Source organism: Marmota flaviventris, chromosome 13 (assembly GCF_047511675.1).
Source record: "Marmota flaviventris isolate mMarFla1 chromosome 13, mMarFla1.hap1, whole genome shotgun sequence".
In the NCBI taxonomy this organism is placed as follows: domain Eukaryota; kingdom Metazoa; phylum Chordata; class Mammalia; order Rodentia; family Sciuridae; genus Marmota; species Marmota flaviventris.
This window is the reverse complement of record NC_092510.1, coordinates 39,214,732-39,235,223: the sequence shown is the minus strand read 5'-3', so window position 1 is coordinate 39,235,223 and position 20,492 is coordinate 39,214,732. Positions and strand designations below refer to the sequence as shown.

The 20,492-nt window shown below is 32.8% G+C and overlaps 1 protein-coding gene across 2 annotated transcripts in view; it reads left to right on the top strand.

The window, feature by feature from the left end:
• Rfx3 (regulatory factor X3) overlaps positions 1 to 20,492 on the top strand; it is a 301,278-nt gene that overhangs the window by 174,854 nt on the left and 105,932 nt on the right. For both annotated transcript variants that reach the window (XM_071600604.1, XM_071600605.1), the window contains exon 3: positions 5,555 to 5,652. In XM_071600604.1, coding sequence (XP_071456705.1) covers positions 5,555 to 5,652 — 98 coding nt within the window. The remainder of the gene's footprint in view (positions 1 to 5,554; positions 5,653 to 20,492) is intronic.

Sequence of the window (20,492 nt, the reverse complement as noted above, 5' to 3'; positions counted from 1 at the left end):
AGAATATTTACATGTACGTGTATATACACACTTTTAAAATATTTTTAGTTCGTAAAACACAGATTTGTCTAGAGCAGTTTCAGTATTAAAGCAAAATTGAGAGAATACAGAGATTTTCCATATACCCCTTACTCCCACACGCGCAAAGCCTCTCCCACATCAATATCTCCCACCAGTGTGGTACATTTGTTAAAATTGGTGAACCTACTTTGCCATATCATTATCACCCACAATCCATAATTTACATTAGAGTTCAATCTTGGTATTGCATATTCTATGGTTTTGAACAAATGAATAATGAAATATGTCTACCATAATAGAAACATCCACGGTAGTTTCATTGCCCTAAAAATCCTGCGTGTTCTCCTATTAATTCCTGCCTTCTCTTAACTCCTGGAAACCACTGATCTTTTGTGTCTCTGATTTTTTTTTTGTCTTTTTCAGAATATTATGTAGTTGAAATCATATAGTTTGTAGCCTTTGCAGATTGGCCCCTGTTATTTATTAATACGCACCCATGTCATTTCATGACTTGGAAGCTCATTTCTTTTTAGTGCTGAATGATATTCCGTTTTTTGAATGCTCTACAGTTTATTTATCCATTCAACTACTGAAGATAAACTTAGTAGCTAGCCTGTTTTGGTGATTATAAATAAAGCTGCTATAACATGTGCCCTTTATGTGTGTGTGTGTGTGTGTGTGTGTGTGTGTGGACATAAGTTTTCAACTCCTTTGGTAAATATAAGGGAGCATGATTACAGGATTATATTAGTAAGTTTGGTTTTGTTAGAAACTTTCAATATACTTTCCAAAGTGTGTATCATTTTGCATTCCCACCAGCAATGAAAATTGTTGTTTTTCCACATCCGTATCAGCATCTGCCATTGTCCTGATGGATTTTGGCTATTCTAATTTGATATTCTGGATTTTGATATCTCACTGTTGTTTTGTTTTTCTGATCACATACGATATAGAGCATGTTTTCACATGTTTGTTTGCCATCTGTACATTTTCTTTGGTGTTTTTTCTTATTTTGGTGCTTTTGATAACAAAGTTGTTTATTTTCTTATTGTTGAGTTTTAAGAATTCTTAATATATTTTGGATTCCAGTCCTAATCAGGTATATTTTTTGCAAATATTTTATTCTGTTCTGTGGCTTACCTTTTTGTTCTCTTCGTAGTGTCTTTCACATAGCAGAAGTTTTGAAATTTAATGAAATTCAGTTTATCAATTCTTTGTTTTATGGGTCACTCCTTTGGTATTATATCTGAAATATCACCAAACCCAAAGCCATATAGATTTTCTATAAACACTTTTATATAACTATTAATATTTTTCTTTTAAAAATGTTTTTATTAGGACATTGCAGTTATGCATGCTAGTGGGGTTCATTTTTGTATATTCATAAATGTATATAGCATAATTTGTTCATTTCAATCCTCAGTACTTCCCTTTCCCTCCCCTTCCACCTCCCTCCTCTTATATTCTTCATTTATTCTATTGGTTTTCCTTCTTTTTTTTATTGTTTTTTAATTGGTGAATTAGAGTTATACATAGTAGAGTTCCTTATGATATATTCATATATGCATATAGCATTGTTTAATCAATTGCATTCCACATTTTCTCCCATTTCCCATCTCTCCTCCTTCCCCTTTGATCTCCTTTTTCTTGTCCACTGTTCTTCCTTCTAATTATCCAATCAATAAATGGGCAAATATACTAAAAAGACATTTCTTAAAAGAAGAAATACATTTGACCAAGAAATATATGAAAAATGTTCAACATCCTTAGCAATCAGGGGAATGTGCATCAAAACTACACTGAAATTTTATCTCAGTACAATTAGAATGGGAAATCATCAAGAATGAAAATAACAATAACTGCAAGGATGTGGGACAAAAGGCACACTCATGCAGTGTTGGTGGTACTGCAAATTATACTTTGGGAGCAGTATGGAGATTCCTCAAAAGACTAGGAATGGAACTGCTATGTGACCCAGCTGTCCTACTCTGTATCATTTATCCAAAAGAACTAAAATCAGTGTGCTACAGTGATATAAGAATACTAATGTTCATAGCAGTACAATTCACAATAGCCAAGTTATGGAGCCAGCCTAAGTGCTTGTCAACAGATGAACGGATAAAGAAAATGTGGTGTATAGACACAGTGGAGCTTTACTCAACCATAAAAAAGAATGAAATTATGTCATTTGCTGCTGAATGGATGGAACTAGAGAGCAATATGCTGACTGAAATAAGCCAGACTTAGAAAATCAAGGGTCAATTTTTTTTCTCATATGCAGAATATAGAAACAGGAACTATTAGTCATTTTCTTGTGAAATTCCACATGTACATTTGTTTTTAGTTTTGCTTAGTGTGTATATAAATGCATATATATAATTTATAGACATATATATATATGTCTTCATACAAACAATTTTAAAATTTTTTCATGAATATATTTTTTATTACTTCTGAATTTTGTAGCCAGGCAAATTAACAACTAGGTGGGTAAAAGAAATGTATTAATATATTGTTTTATGGCACAATATACTATCATGTAATGATTTCCAGGTTTATTCTTGTAATTAAGGAAAAAGCAAGGTTCACAATCATGTGTATAGTATGCTACTTTTTGTGATACAATAAGGTGTATGCATACATATGTATGTGTGTATGCGAGCATGTGTACATGTGTGTAGATGTATCCATAAATGGGTACTTATGCATAAATTCATACATATTTGCTTATTTTCCAAAAGGACATAAAGGAAAAGAAAAGCAATGAAAAGGATAAACCACAAATTAATTAAAATGGTTACCCGTAGGGAGAAGGAGTAAGTATGATAGACTTAGGATTGGAAGTAAGATTGTTTACCCGAATATGATCCTTTTTTATAATTTTTATTTTGAAAACATGTAACTACTTCCCATAATGATAAATAGGATTAAAACTAAATACAGGAAATCCTAAAAATAACAAAAAGCTAAACAAATAAATTTAACTGTATAGCAAGTTGTTGACTTAGTTCCAAACATTCTAAAGCATAGGGATACACCATGTCTCACCTTTTCATTGCTGAGACAAAATACCTGAGAAAAACAAATTAAAGAAGGAAAGAGTTATTTTGGTTCATGGTTTCAGAAGTTTCAGGTTATTACTGGCTGGCTTACAGGCAAAAACATTTAGTGGAGTAAAACTGTTCATCTCATGGCAGCTGGGAAGGTAGGAAATTGGGAGGGAGGGAAGGAAGGAGAGAGAAAAGGGGAGGAGGGAGATAGACAGATGTAGGGAAGAAGGGGCCAGAACAAAATATGCTCTTCTAGGAAATGCCCCCAGTGACCCACTATCTCCAACTAGATCCTACCTCCTACAGTTTCCACTACCTCCCAATAATGCCATCAGATTATGAATACCTCAATGGATTAATCAACTGATGAGGTCAGATCCCTCATGATAGAATTATTTCCTAGGAGTTCCACTTCTGAACTTCGCTACATTAGGGATCAAGCCTTCAATACATGAAACTTTAATGGACTTTTCAGATAGAAACCATAACATTGTTATATAACCCTTGAGTTACATGTTAAGGGGAAAAAAGGGAACAAAGTTACAGTATTTGGTATTTTAGTAATATTTATATTTTTATTTTAAAGCTATGTCAGATTTCATAGTAAAGTAAATAAGTGGTCATGTTAAAATCTCCATGAAGCAAAATTTTTAGCATAAAGCAAATATGTGCACATATTATGTCACAGTCTGTTAAATTTATATATACATGTAATTAAATTGAAAAAAATCAGTAGAATGTGATTTATATTTTTTCTTTTCTAAAAATATTTGCATCTTCTAGTTCAGTCCAGTGAAAAGAGGTAGAAATATGCAAAGCACTCTTGTGGTCACCATTTATAGGTCCAGTCTTTAAATACAGTTTTCCACTAAGATATGCCAGTCTTTTTGAAGAAATATATGACTCTAGTTCTGGAGTAGAATATATAAGACAGAAGGCTGGGATATCATTTCATAACAGAAAACAGCAGTGTTAAGAAAGATATTGTGGTCATTTCCTAGGAACCAGTTTGAAGAGGCTATCATTGACCAGAGATGGGAGAATTTTAACAAGAAAAATAAACTTGTTAGGGATGAAAACATAAAATATGGTCAAAAGCTGCAAATCATTAGGACAAAAACAAAACAATATAAGCAAAATACTGCATTAGTCACCTTTGAAGGGCTGGAAGATTTCATCATTGTTTTAAAATAAAAATAGTAGGATATTGCTTTGTCTTATTCTTCCTGCAAGAGCCTTATTTCAAAATAAGTAATTAATGAGAGAAATTTCTTGTTTGAAAAAGTCTGTAGTAAATGAAGAAAGAATAACTGAATTGGACTACCACAAGTTTAAAATTTTTATTAATTATAATACCTTGGGGATTAATGTCTTCAGGTAAAACATGATAGGGAGCCTTATTATACACCAATCCAGCCACAACCCCATCAATCAAACTTAAGGACAGAAAGACATCCAGTTATATGCCAACTAATATGATACAATAAGAAGTGTACTTTTAAAAAAATGGAACTGTTCAACACCACAGATTTTAACTACCAGTTTATATGATATATAGGAAATGCAAGGAACATACGAAATGGCACTTTAGGACTGCTATTAGCTAAATCTGGAATGCCATAAATTTAGGTAGATGATACATTTTCTTTAAGTGGTAATAGGCAGGAAATAAAAAGAATGAAAAATTGTTAGATCCAAAAATAGAAACAAAATATCAACCAAATGCAATATGTATACCTAGTTTGGATTCTGAATTGAAGAAATCAACACTGCAGAGCCATTGAAATAATTCGGGAAATTTAAAAAATGACTAAATTTTCGATGATATTAAGTGTTAATTTTTAATATGTGATGTTATTGTCTAACAAGTTTGAATATTTACCAGTGAAATCATGTATTATCTGGGATTGCTTTTAAATAATCCTCTGAGGGTTTAAAAGGAGAAGACTGTTGATGGTGGTGGGTATTTACCTTAGAATATGAGTATATAGGATTTACTGAAGTATTTTTTCATGTTTGAGTGCTTAAAATTTCTGTGATTACTTGTTTTTAATTAAAAACTAAGTTACTTTTATTTTCAAAACTGAAATGGAAGGCATTTCATGAATAAATCATCAACATAGGAACTTTCAGAATTTTAAACCTGAAAGCCTGAAGTGTATATTCCATATATACCTGCAAGAAAATTGCACAATTTATTTAGCAATGATGCTCTATTTGATCTTGACCCAACACAGGCTTATCTTGAAGTTAGCATTATCAGGTTGATCTACACTCTAGAGAAACTATTGAGGTAAATCTAAAGCTATATATTCTCTCTTGTTTTTTGGTGTTCCCCCACCCGCTACTGGAGTACTAGGGATCAAACCCAGGGCTTTGAGCATGCTGTACAAGTGCTCTACCACTGAGCTACATCCCTGGCCCTGCTGTGTGTTCTTTCTATCATGTCTGCTTCTCACCACATCCCAATATTTGTTTTGCAGGTACAGCAGGTACAGACTGTGCAGCAGGTACAGCATGTCTATCCAGCTCAGGTGCAGTATGTGGAAGGAAGTGACACTGTCTATACCAATGGGGCAATGTAAGTTTGTATGTGGGCGTCTTTGTAATTTCCTCACTCAGAGAGAAATAGTTTACTTTCTAACACATTTCACTCTTTCCAAATTGTTTCCTTGTTTTCACAGTTATTTTTTTTACTAGAACAAAGTTATTGAAATTAAACTGATGTTTAGAGCTTTCATCTGTTTATTAAGTATATATGTTAATTTTCTTCTCACTTAACCCTAGTAGAATGTTTAATTATTGAATTTTTAGAAATTATTGAATTTTTTATGCCCTTTAATGGTTTTCCCTAGGTTGAGAAAAACTTATACCTCTTGTTAATAATTTATATATTTTAATAATACTTTATGAAATCTATGATATTTGTTTTATATATAAGTTGAATTTCTGTGGGTATGTATTTACCTGTAAATTAGTATGAAACTAGCATTAGAAGTTTTGTGAGTCTTTGTACATTTACTAAGTTAGATATTCTATATAAAGCTGCCTGTTACTCAGTAAATTTTATTTTCCTGTCTGTATCTGCCCACTAACTTATCTCCTTTGCATTAATAATAATGCAAATTTGCAAATTCATTAGATTTTCCTCTACTTTGGATTAAGAGTCAGAATGTTTCTATAAATAAAGGGGTTAAAAGTTATTAAAAGTCATCATGATGGTCTTCAAGTTGAGTTTTGATTACAACTTTTGGCTTTCTGGATTTACCTGAAAATGAATTCAATCTTTCATTGACTTTTCTGCTCCCTTCCCTTCAGACTTGGTATATGCCAGGATGATAACTCTGCTTTCTTTATTCTTACTGATCTACTCTTTCCTTGAGTGATTTCATTGATCTCCATGATGTTAACCTATAAGCTCTATGCCTGACATGAAGAGGTCAATTGTTGTTGCATATTATTATAACTAAAAACATAGAATCTTTATATAGCTATGCATTAGTTTTATTATTGTGGACAATGTACTTAAATGTTCTAAACTTTCTATTATTCATTTCATGGAAGTGGGAAGATAGTTTTCTCTTATTGAGTTATTTTGAGAATTTGAAGAAATATATTTAATGTGCTTAACACAGAGCCTGGGTACATAATAAATGATATATAACAGAAACAAAGCATTTCTTTGACCTCTCTCTTGTTTCTTACTACTTTTGGTAACTGAGTAGTAGTGTTCAGAAAGCCACTACTCCTGTCTTCACCGTCTACCTGTCCCTAATATAGTCAACTTTATGCATTTTCCTCAATACTCTGCTTTCATTCGTCCATGTTTTTGGAGTTTTTTTTTTTTCTCCTGATGAAATAGCATTCTATGTATTCTTCGTTCTTTCCAGCCCCTCTTACCCCTGAGGTGTGATTTTTACAGACTCCCACTACTTCCATTTTTGTGGCATGGACCTTCACTCTTCTCTGCAATAAGCTTATCATTCCACTATAAAGGACAGTACTATACGGTGATTTGACCTCCAGCATTACACTGTGATGATTGCTTTTTTATGTTTCACGTACCAGGAAGAACTCTCTCTGAATGGGAACTTTTTATTTTGTTGTTCAATTTACATTTACTTAGGTAGTTGAAGCTTAAGAAAAAGTTGATAAATTTCTGTTACTCTGGTGAAATCAGTAACTCTTGGCATATATTAGACACACTGAATATTCTTACCTATAGGTGATGTAGGTCCAGGGCCTTTTGGAGTATGGTTTTGGAATTTCTATTATAACCCCAAACTACTGTTGATGTTCATACCAAATAAAAGAAATGCCTGCCAGTTGTAATTTTATCAGAGGAAATAAATGGCTTTCTGAACACTACTAGAGGCCACTCCTTTGTCATTGCCATTTTTCCTTGTTTATGACATATAGTAATGATTATAGGGAAATATGATAATAGAAGTTTATAGATTTCACTTCTGTATGGTAGAAGGGGCAAGCGAAAAGGGCACTATCTGTCACAGTCATTCTTTGTTTTGTACTGGTCCAAAGCAGGGTAGAAAGATTAACTCTACCACTCATGAATGCATGACTTTGTGCTTTCCCTTTTTATATGCAAAATGGAGATAATTAGCTTTTGAAAAGTGCTTTATGTACCATCTGAGAAATAGTAAGCACTCAATAGACATTAATTACTGCTGTTCAGTTTTGTATTTTAGTTATTTGTTTACATTTTCTATTCTCCTTGTGATTATAAATTCTGAATATTGTCTTGTGCTTTTTAAAACTACCCCACCACTGACCTTAGAGTTCTCCATAAATGTGAGTTGAATGAATTTATTCATTCACAAAACCTTAGAAAAACAGCATCTCTAAACTTGGTACTTTAAAATTATAGGAACCATTTAAGCACAGAAATGATTCAAAGTAAATATCTAGTGCCAGCATATATTTTCTATGGTCCACTAGTTTGGTTGGTTAGATCATGACTAATGAGGGTCTAGGTCATGAGTTCATTTGTCACAAAGTCCAATTAGCTTTGATCTGGTCTTTGTGGGCCCACATTGCAAACTCAGCTGCAGCAATTATGTCACAAATCTGTACTCTTAGTCAAGAAGGAGAAGATGCATCTTTTTCAATCTTTTATTACTATGAATTATAAATTTTGAATAGAGGTGCAGTAGAATTGCTTTTATACTTAATAAGGAAATATCATTGTGCTGGCATTAGTTATATTCAAAATTTTAGTGACTAGAAGACTATGAATATTTTTTTCTCAAACATGACCAACTATAATTTCTTCTTTTTTCAGATTAAACTGTTCCAATTTTCTGTAATTTCGTAGTGCTGCCATTTGACTACGAAATTTTTATCTCTAATGCTCATTTTAGACTCTTTGTAATCCTTTTTTATTTATTTTATTCTTTACTAATATACTTCTATGTATATTAGTAAAGAATAGTGCCATGTTCTTCTATTCTATACCATTGAATTTATAAACAGCTAGTATTTAAACCCTGACTGGGATCACAGAGTCCCATTTCTGTGTGATAATAAACACTGTTTGCTAGTGATACTCCCATAAGATAGAGACTCTGATCTTTATCATGAACTTTCAAGCACCCAGTATACAACCTGTTCATGCTTAGTCAGTACTGGTTCATTGATGCTCTTGTCACCAGCATTCTCACATTGTGTAGCCATAATGCATGGGGTCTCTCTCAAGAGGTGATGACAGCCCTCACAGATATGTGTCATTGCTTGTGAGAATATGTAGTCATTATAATTTGATGATACTACAGTGTTTACCTGGTTCTCACAGTGAATATTGACAATTGCTGCCAGTGTAACAGGCTTAACAGTATGAGTTCGAGTGAACATATATTTCAATTGAACAATTCAGACTGCTTTACAGTGCTAGGTGTTAGAGTTGCATAGCTTTTTACTCAAGGGAGAAGGTTACTTAATTCCCTTTTGCTCCTGTTTATTTTATCCTTTGTTTATCTCCTTGCAATAGTTTTTCCCAGGAGATTTTTTCCAAAATCTAAATTATGGTCATCTGCATTTCTACAAATAATTATCATCTATAATCTCTTATTGCGTAGAAAGAATGTTATGGTTAAACCTGCCAAGGAATATCACACACATAGAGTCTATTTCAATTAAAATCTCATAGTGTAGTTAAGAAATCAGTTTTAAATAAAATAATTTTTCTTCTTTCCCCCATGCCATTTATTGACTCATACTTCCCCTACTCATTCCTACATTGTGCTAGTCAAAGTGGAAATAATGATATCATGCAGTATCGTGGCCAAATTCAGAAATCTTTATTTCATAAGATTTTTTCTGTATTAGCCACTCTCTGAAGCTTGTCTACTATTTAGAGACGATCAATGTAAAATATAAAACTGTTCATCGTGTTAGTATCTGTTGTAATAAGGATTGGCCAGCCTTCTCACAGTCTTCCCTTGAGATTATAGATTTGTCATCAATTCTAGTACAAAATTTCCCAAACCATGATCACAGAATTTTAGTCCCATAAAAGAGTCTGTGGTTAGAGAAGCAGTGCCACACTGAGACTACCTTCCTCTTGAGGACCCTCAATTCCTGTTAGACTTTAAAAAGCTCTGAGAAGTCCTATAGAAAAGAAACCCAGTATTCGAAAATATGAACTTTTTATCTGAATAGTATCTATAATATCCCTCAGGCCACCGGAGATGGTACACTAATTATTGACATTGGTAGCTTATTCAGAATCTGTAAGTATTGTGAACTGGACTCTAATTTTTTAGAGTCATCTTTTGAAAATCATGTAGTTAGCACATTTTCAGAAGGTATCCTGCCTCTTCAAGCTCTTTTTACCCTCTTGAAGCAAAATAGTAAGTTTCAGTATTTGCAGAAGAAGTTGCACTATTTTATAGTATTTCAAATGCTCTCTGATTAGAAGTGGTTGTATGGAATTTCTGCAGTTGAGATAGAGAGGATGCTTTCTTCACTTGTGCTTCTACTAATATACATTCTCATAGGTATAAGAGAAGTGGATTGTGAATCCAATGCCATTTAGATTCCAGTAGGCATATGGCTGGTTACATAGGAAGCCCTCTTGGAGACAGCACTGTCCTTCAGTAGAGAAGAACATGTAGTTAGGGAAAGACCTATTTTAATGATCACATAAATATTCCCATCACTCCAAAGATGGATGACATTCAAATATCTTAGAATTGACATAGTTGTGGAAATCATTTATTCTAGTTCTTCCACTTTACAGATGAGTAAGCTGAGCCCCAGAGAGGTGAAATATAATCTCACCTTTAGAATTTGTCTTTTCTGACCTTCAAAACATGATCCTTTCCATCGATTGCAAATACTGGTCTTTTGATTCTAAGTTACTTTGGACTTAGTGGTACAAGGACTGGTCAGCTAAAAATACTTTTAGTAAATATTGTATGCAATATAATATTATTTTATCTGATGTGGATAAATAATTAAACTTCTGAATTTTTAAGTGGCTAATTATAAAGACTAAAGGATCTGTTGTTATCAATCTCTTTTCATGTTTCTTTAAAAATCCCATTGTATATGTATATTTTTATAGCTAAATTAATTTTGTTAAAATAAAGCATTCTTTGGGTTAGGGATGTAGCTAGCCTGCACAAGATTCTGGGTTCCATCTCTAAAACCACAAAGTAAATAAATAAAATAAATTGTTCTTTGGATAGTCATAAAATGTGTAGAAAAGTCCTTATTTAATAATTTTCCAACATCAGATGTTTTAGTTAAATAGCTTTTCAAGGGAATAATTATTTGACTGCCCTATCTGTGTGCCTTTTTTATTATTATTCACTAATAGAACCAAATGTTGTTCAAATTTCTAAGGGAAATTTGCACTGTGAATTTTCACATTCAGTTGAGTGACACCCAGAATAGTTCTGCATGATAAAACATGAAAGAATTTAGATACTTAAATTTTCACCTACTTTCTCTTCTTTTTATTGAGAAAGGAGCAAATGAAAGAGATCCTGATACGATTCTTTTATGTTTAGAACCGAAGTGTGATATTTATTTTCTTAAAATGGACTTCAGAAACTTGTATTCAAGTATCATTTCTCTCATGACTACTAGTATAACCTCAGGCAAATAACATATTTTCCCCCAGATTTCTTAACCTGTAAAATTGGGAGTGATAGTTAATAGCATTATTTTATAACCAGGCCAGGTTTAGGAAAGGGAAGAAGTAATGAGGGGGTGGGAAGTGGGGTAATTTTTATTGTTTAAAAAGTATTCATTTTTTTTTAAAGTATTCATTTTTGATACACTTATTTTTATGAAACGCCACATGAACCTAAGGCTTGATAAAAAATCTCTGCTGGAACAATATTTGAAGCAAGATTAAAAGATTTTTGTTGAAAGTATGAATATCAAAAGGTTGGGAATCACAGTTTTATGTTGTAATCCTTAAAAAGAGACTAAAGTCCCCCACTTTATAAAATCTAAGGCTGTCACAAGGTTGAGCTTTCTAGCACCCAGCCTAAATAATCTTGACTCTGATAGAGGGTCCTAGATGCTTTCAGTGTTATTATGCACCTAATTTGGGTGTAGGCATGCCATCTGGTGGCCTGGACTCAGTACCCTTCTTGGCTTCAACAACATACAGGCATGCCTTAGCTGCTTCCATCTTAAAGTCTTTCATGATTGATTGAATATTCTTTAGCTGCTTCCAAATTGATTTTCTTCTCTGGATTGCACAGAAACTGGTCTTATCAAGGTCGTGGATGGCTTTCAGTTGTTAAATCTAAAAGATTTAATACTAACTGTATTTAAATCTAAAAGATTTAATACTAACTGTATTTAGTATAAAAGATTTTATACTAACTGTATTTGATCTCTAGCAGTCAACCAGTCAATCAACCACACTGTCCTTGAATTAATGGTTTATTGTTTGTTTCATTTTTGGCTTCTCTGACTCTTACATTCTTTTGTTTGCTTACTACCTTATTGACTCCCTCTCAGTCCAAATATCTTTTTTTTTTTCTTGGCTAAGGTCCAGAATCATATTGGTATGGATGTTTCTCTACAATTCTCTAACCAAGACCACTTTTTAAAATTTTTCTTAGCTGATCACAACCTGTCATTCTCTCAACTATTTTAATTTATCCATCATTTATCTTTCCCTCACCAGAATGTGTCATGTGTACAAGGAACATGTTTGTTTGCTTCCCATTCTCTCTAAAACATGGAACAGTGAACATCAGAGGTACTCAATTTATATTTGTTGAAATAATTGAAAAAAATAGCATGTAGTGACAGGCCTGACAGGAGCAGGCTAATTGATAGTTTTAAGTACAAAAGGTACAATTAATTAATCTGAGTTGATATTCACAAAGCTTTGTTTATTCATTTTTTTTGTGTGTGTGGAATTTTCACCTTCTGTTTATTTCATTCTTTTTTTCAGGTGGAACGCTTTGAACTTAAACACACACACACACACACACACATATAAATAAATGTATATAGTTGCTCATTTTTTCTTACAAATTTATATCAAGACTGTGGATTAAATCTTTTACAAGGTCACTTTTGCCAAAATTGATTGCCACTCATTCACTTCTCTGATCTCTGTTCTCAGGGCAAGTGACCTATATATGTACTTATTACAACTATGCATTTAATATGCTTCAAAAGCCATTATAGCAATTGAAATTTTGTAACGTTGTAGGCAGCTGCCACAGACAATAAAACATCCTTTATAACAATAGAGTTTGACTTTAAAAAAATTTAAATGGGCTAAAAGAGTTAATAATTATGAAGAACCTTTCTTTTCTGTAACTTTTGTGAAATTTGGGCTTTACATTTTTAGTATCCTTTAGTACAGAGGTTCTCAAAGTGTTTCTGCAGATAAACAACACTGACACTACCTAAGAAATTGTTAGAAATGCTAACTTTCGGGGCCCAGTCTGCTTCTACTGAATGAGGATCTTCAGGAGTGAAACCCAGCTATTGGTGTTTAAACAAGCCCAGCAGATGATTCTGATGAGAAACCCCTCTCTACAATACAGGAATAAAGAATTTAATGCAAAGTGTAAATGTGCAGATGTATTTGCATAAATATCATAGGATGATATGAGTTTGAAGATATAATTCTAATAGTCTGTAAGTTTTCAACATATACAGTATTGAAAATATTACATATGAAGAATAAAACTTAATTAGTAAGTACATGAAGTTTAATGAGTTTTAGCATTCATTCTTGAATTGCTCTCCAGTAGGCATGGCAACAGTATAATTAATGCTTTTATTTTTTACTTAATGTTAGGGAAGGTAAAGTTAGCAGAGATAAATATGTCTGAATTTAAATGAAAGCAAGTGATTTATTAATGATATTACTAGTAATTACTACTTTATATTTAATCTATTTTTTAATTTATTTGGTAGTAAGAAGTTAAATGTTAGTCACTTGAATTCTGAAAGCATTGTTTTCCTTTTTCTATTTTTTAAAAAATGGACATGTCACTTTTCTGGTGTGTCTTTTGCCTTCAGTTGACTTGGAGCAGTCAATTTAAGATCCAGTTTGAAACTACCTCATGAATGCAATATGATGTAGTTACTTCTATACATGGCTTTGATGGCCCATGTAAAAAGTTCATAATGGGAAACTGTTTAAGGCAGAGGTTTTGGTTCCAAGCAACAGAAACCACCTCTGATTTATTTGAAAAAAAAAAATTTATTGGAAGATATCTGTGGCTTTCAGGTTTTCCAGGAAGTCTGGAGAATCAGGGAGGCACAAGTGATATTAGGCAGTAACTAGACCACAGACAAAACCCCACCACAGAGGACACCATCGCATGGATAACATGCCACTGCTGACATCCCAAACACGCTGGCCATTGCCACCCCTGTTACTGGTCTTTTTTTTCTTAACTTAACTGCCATTGGAAATTGGGTGTGACTCCTACATCATACCATCATTCCTGTTGCTTTGTGCTGGTATTAGCCTCTGATTTAAGGCAAGTTCATCTGATTATTTGAACTTTAAGCTGATTTCCTCTGGTCCACTTGCAAAGAAGATTGGGAAGGCTGGTATCTGATAATCTGGGCTGTTATAGTTATAAGTGGGATTTGTCTCCCCATCAACATTCACAAAGTAAGGAATTATAGAAGCATAGGGAGTGAGGTGTAATAAAATTTACAGAAGTATCAATGAATCAGTGAATGCACAGTGGCAAAAAAAAAAGGGACTAGAATTCTACGCAACAATGTAGGATATAGATCATTCTGACCATAAATTACAAAATTTTAAATTGTTCAATAGTATTTAAGGTATTAGCAGTTCCCTGAAATTAATGAATTTTCCTATGTGGGTAGTGACTATGTCAGCTTTGTTTTATTGGGGAAATCTCTTCTTTTTCTCTCCCCACAGCACACAGTACACACACACACACACACACACACACACATCACTTAACCATTGGTTGTCTGTGTGCTATGGAGTCCTGGGATGAAAGGAACAGCTTAGGTCTGGCTGTATATCATGCGAAGAGGAGAAAACAGACTCTGCTCTGTCTTCTGGGTCCCCTTCAACTGGAACATGTTTCACTCTTATTTATTTGATATTTTGAGGTCAATATTTAACTTTAATTAGACAAGAGTTTATGCACCATACTGAACACTGAAAGTAATTTAGCAAGTTATCAAACAATGAAGAGAAAAGAGTAGCTGACCTTCTCTTTGTTTATTAGAATCTTGACCTCAGACAGTGGCTAATCCTTTTTTTTCCTTTTTCTTTAATTAACTTTAAAAATTTATATATGACAGTGGAATGCATTATAATTCTTATTACACATATAGATCACAATATTTTATATCTCTAGTTGTATATAAAGTATATTAACACCAATTCGTGTCTTCATATATATACTTTGGATAATAATGTTCATCACATTCCACCATCATTAATAACCCCATGCTCCCTCCCTTCCCCTTCCACCTCTCTGACCTTTTTTTCCCCTTGGTGTAACCCTTCATTCTCTGGCCTTAGGTCTTTGTTCAGGTTGTTTCTTTTTGGCTAGAAGATTCTTCTGAATTCACCTATCCAAATGCTCCTCTACCCTGTCCCAACTAAATCCAAACTTCTTGTGTTTATCTAAAACAACTGCGTTTAAGCTTTTGAATCTACCAGTGAAGAAATCACACATACATTTTATACTCAGGTACATGCATGTGCATATGAACATGTATACTGTTTAAGGCAGAGGTTTTAGTTTCTGACAGAAACTAAAGTTTCTAAAGTTAGTTCTTATTCTCACTAAGTATAATATGCTCTGATGTCTTTTAATCTAGTCTGTCTCTTCTATTTTGTTGTTTTAAAAAAATGCTATTGTGACCTTTTGAAATTTATTTAATGACCCTCTACTGGATCATGAATCACAGTTTATAAAAAGGTGTTTGTTTACTCTGCTGGCATGTTTAGTTTTTACCTTCTTATTTAACGTCCTTTCTTTATAATAGCCTTTTTAAAAAATCTAGAATTTTATAGACTTATATCATTTCTTCCTAAATATCAGCATCTTTTCTGTGTTTTGGCTTTTTCCTGTGTTGCAAGAATTTTTGTACTCTCTTCCTGATATATTCTTTACCCCTATTTTCTATAGGGCTGACTCCTTTTCATCTTTTAGTCTCAACCTAAATATCTATCCTTCAGAGCTAACATTCTTTGACTATTTAGTGTGTCTCCTCCCATTTGTTTTAATATTTTATTTTTCTGTTTATATTACCTAAAAACATTTCTACCTATCTTATTTCCTTTCTTATTTTTGCCCACATAGTCCTTATATTATATAGCCCTTATGATAATAGAGATCATGTTTGTTTGGTACCATTATATTCTAAGTGCCAGAGCAAATGGTTAGTAAATATTTGTTAAAATAATGCTTACAGTGTAGTCTGAAAAATTACATTACATTATTCACAACTAATGTAAAATATTATAATGATCACCATTACTATATTCTATCCTTGTAATATAACTTATGGCATGAAATTTGCAAGCCGTTTTATTTTCTTAATGTATTACTTTCATATCATTGCTTGATTTTATAGTGACAAGCCTATTGGGAGGATATGTAAAACCTTGGTAAAACATAAAACACATGATTTAGAGAGACTGTGTATCTGGACTTGTGGATAAGACAGTAGAAACTCAAGGAAACAGAAAGATTGGCTATAATAAATAAGTAAGCAGAGAATATTCAGGGTCATGCTTAGACTGGGTATATGCTAAAGCATGATGGGATGAAAGCAGCACTAATTTACTGAAGTAAATGGATCAGAGTTCTGACATTTACATAAAACCTTATAATAGAGTTAGATTTGAAGAAGCTTCTGTCAGCAAGTATCACATATCTGTGTGTTCACATTCATTACTGGATACATTTGAGAAACAATGGAAAGATTTCTCTTCTACTATAGAAACAATATGACACATTATTTTCATGACAGTCTGTGGAAATCAATAAAACAAAATGAATACAGCAGCATCTTTTAAATGTGTACAAAATTGCTTAGGATTTAGCTATTTCAGGAATATATAGTCCATAAATAGTTAGCTGCTTTCAATTTGATATGCCAAAAATTGAGTAATTTTCTTGAACATATGTTTTAGAGATTTCTAGGGGAAATAGTGTGCAAGCAATAACTCATATGAAGGAGTATTAAATATATACAATGTGAAAAACAAGCTGATCTGATGTGTCAGAATTAAAGAATCTTATTTCTACGACCTAAGTAGGAACTACTTGCTTTTGCTGTTGGTACTTCTTTTTAAAAATAAATCCTTCAGTTTTTGTTCAGGAGCTGAAAGCACTTAGATATGGAAAAGTCTTTTAGGAGATGCTTGTGCATGACTTCAGCTCAGACTCAAATGATTCCAATAAATGGATTAAAGCTGGCTTTCTTAACTTTAAAGAACAGTGACTAAAGAAATCATGTCTGCCTCTATTCAACCCAGTATTTTAAAGTCTCTGTGTATTTTTGTCCAAGTGAAGTTCAAACAATTCATGACACTTCATTTCTTGACATAATTTTTTTACTCTTTAGAAATTGCCAGTCTTTAGCCTGAATTGTGTTTATGCAGTAGCCAAACTTTCTTCATAGTCCTATCCTCCATGATTGAATATTGGAGTAATGGTGATAGTTTATAGATTGGACATGCTCTTTAGCACCTTACTTCCTTCTGCTGTTCTTTGGTTATTTTTATAGCTCATGAATCACATCCAGCTAGAAGGAAGTATGAAAATTAAGTAGTTTGTTTTTTACTGTTACATTTTTATACTGAGTAGTGGGTTACATAGAGTTTATACGTATCTCTGTGATGCATTTGTATTACTTTGTTCACCAAGAAATAATTACATAAAAAGGGCATGCCGGAAAGATAGAGTGATTTAAATCCCTTGGGATATTTCTCCTATAATGGTGTGGAAATTCCATGATTATAGAACTTCTAATATTCAGTTGTGTGGTGGTAAATATCTTTTCAGTTGGCTCTGCCTTATCCAACTGTGCTTTTTCACCATTACAAGGGCATCATCAGCATGGGTGAGAATTCTGGGTGAGAACAGGGATTCGTTAGGTGCTAGTAAACAGTGAGTTAAGGGGTCAGGAAGTATCAAATAGCAACAGAAAATTCATATGCCCTATATACCAACTGTTATGGCTGTTCCTTAGTATTTGTTCTCATGTATCATTGACATGCATAAAATGTTAAAGTTTTTTTATGTTAGGAAATAATTGAGAGTGTGGGCTCAGTTCAGATTCCAAATCCATGGTTCATCAGCTGTGTGCTCTGGACAAAGCTTCTTAACCTACCCAAACTTCAGCTTGTGTAATGAAACAAAAATCATAACTATACCTACCTCAAAGAGTAGTCATAAAGATTAAATGAGTTTGTGAAAAGCACATAGAATAGTCAGTTGCATAGTAAATGGTTAATAAATATGAGCTACCATTAGTTATTATTGTATTTTTTATTTGTAAAATCTACCTTCTGTTAAAAGGTATACTTATTCTCCCTGTTTGGAATATTGAAAAGAAAGTCATCACAGTGTGCTATATCTTTCAGAGTATTTATTGTCCTATATCTATCTGTACAACTTATTTGACTATACTTAAATACCAACATCAGGTTGTGTTACTTTAAGCACAGTTAAATGAGGCCACTGTTGTATTATGTGGGCATAAATTAAAATGGCCTCATTTCTCTTGTTATGTAAATTTGAAATCAGCATGGTTATTTTACTTAATAAATGAGGTTTCCAGAAAATAGAGCAATGGTGAAACAAATGTATACACACATACATATATATTTAAATGACTTTTTTTTTTTTATCTGTTAAAAGAATGTTCTCTAGGGTATTGTTTCTATCATCACCCCAAACTAAAATTTATACCTGAAGTTGTTATGGTGCTTTCTGGAAAGGATTAATATTATCCAATATGAAGTACTTTCTGAACACCATTATAATCTTACTAAAATTGATACTGTAAATTATAGCCATTACAATGGCTTAAAAATACAGAAAATCTTTAAAATTTATGCATGCTTTCTCATGTTTTAACAAATATAAAAGAATTTGTATTATTGAAATTTATGAACCTGGTTATTATATCCAGTATACTTTAAATAGAATCATATTTTAATTTTTTGACCATGTAATGTACTCATTGTGTACCAGCAATGTATTAAGTATTGAGATTACAGATGGGAAGAAGTAAAAATTTCATGGGAATACAAAGTTATGAGAATAAGCATATTGAGAGTTGTATTTCTGGAATACACAGTGTTAGAAAAATACAGAAAACAAAATATAACATCACTCTGAGGAGTGGTAATGGAAAGCAAAAGATGCAGAAAATAATTCAAAATAAGTAGCATAAGATGAGAGTTTAAAGATGATTATGACAAAGGCAGGGAGTTGAAGAGAAATATGAAGACCTTCTGGGCAGAGGAAACCATATGTAGTAAACCAGAAGCAAGAGAAAAATCACGCTTTGGGAGCATGAGCAAAATGGTCATTATAATACTAGTGAAAAAAGCCTTCGAGAATGTGGCTAGAACTGAGTCCTAATATGTAGGCATCAGACTCTCATGCTTTCTATAAATCTGTCAAAGTTTATGAACATTTTCTGAAGGAAAGAGAGAATTTCGAAGGCAAGAGGGAATCATGGAAAGATTTTCAAGTAAAGTTTTGTTTCCACAGTTGCATTTTACAAAATTCCTGTAGAAACAAAACTGGAGCAGCAAAGTTGGAGGTAGGTTGGAAGAGAGCCCAATTAGTGGAATGGAAACCAAGTATAAGCAGTTATAATAGAGAACATTATGAATTAAGGCAGTGAATATGAGAAGAAAAAAGAGAATTGGAAATTTTGAATTTTATTTAGAAGGTAAAATTGATAGCACTTTGTGATTCATGTCTTTCTAAGTGAGGGAAGAATCATCATTATTTTCCAAAACTGAAGATGGTGGTGCTGCTCACTGAGAGGATAACTATAGAAGAACAAAACAGAGAAGTAATCTCATCATATGTTAGATTTTACATATGAAGCTGCCCATATATTGTGGGGTTTCCTAATAAAAATAACTTTTGATTGGCTGTTAGAAACTCAGATTTAAAATTCTTAATATATAACTAGAAAATAAAGGAGGCAGAGATATCAACTCTGATGATTACTTACTATGAACAGCATCTGTTATGTAGTAGGTGATAAGGCAATGGTATAACTTAAAATAAGCATAAAAATCTGAACCTCAGAAAATAACGTGCCAGGAAAATGGAGACAAAAAATAAAAGTAGAAACAAAATGCCTTTGAAACTAAGGGACAGTAGTGGTTAAGATAGAAAAGCCTTAACAGAAGTACAGGAACTGTTTGAAAACGTGCATGCCATCCTGTCACGTGTGACTAGCTCTGGGATGTGAAATTAAAGAGAATAGCACGAACTGGGGAATTTAATTTTGTATTTGAATTTTTAAAACATAATATGTTATATTTTTGTGACTGTACATTTTTGTATTTCTGTATATTTTTGTAACTTCTGTGAACATTTAAGTATTATAAAATTAAAAGGAAATTCATCTTAAAATGTAAGTTAGAGTCAATTGAAAATGAAAAATAAGTTAAATCAGAACAGAAAAAAAAGAGGAAAAGGGCCATATGGGGTGATCAATAATGTCATACTACAGATTGGTTAAAAAAAGATGAGGGCTGACAGGAGCCTTTGAGCTTGATATTTAGAGTTGGTCACAAATGACCTTATTAAAAGCAATTTAAATAAAAGACTAGGGACAGAAGCTTGACCACAGTTGTTAGAAAGCAGAAAGTGAGAACAAGATGGGGGTTGGGGGGCATAGTTATCTCATAATGGAGAGGCTTGGGTATGAAGA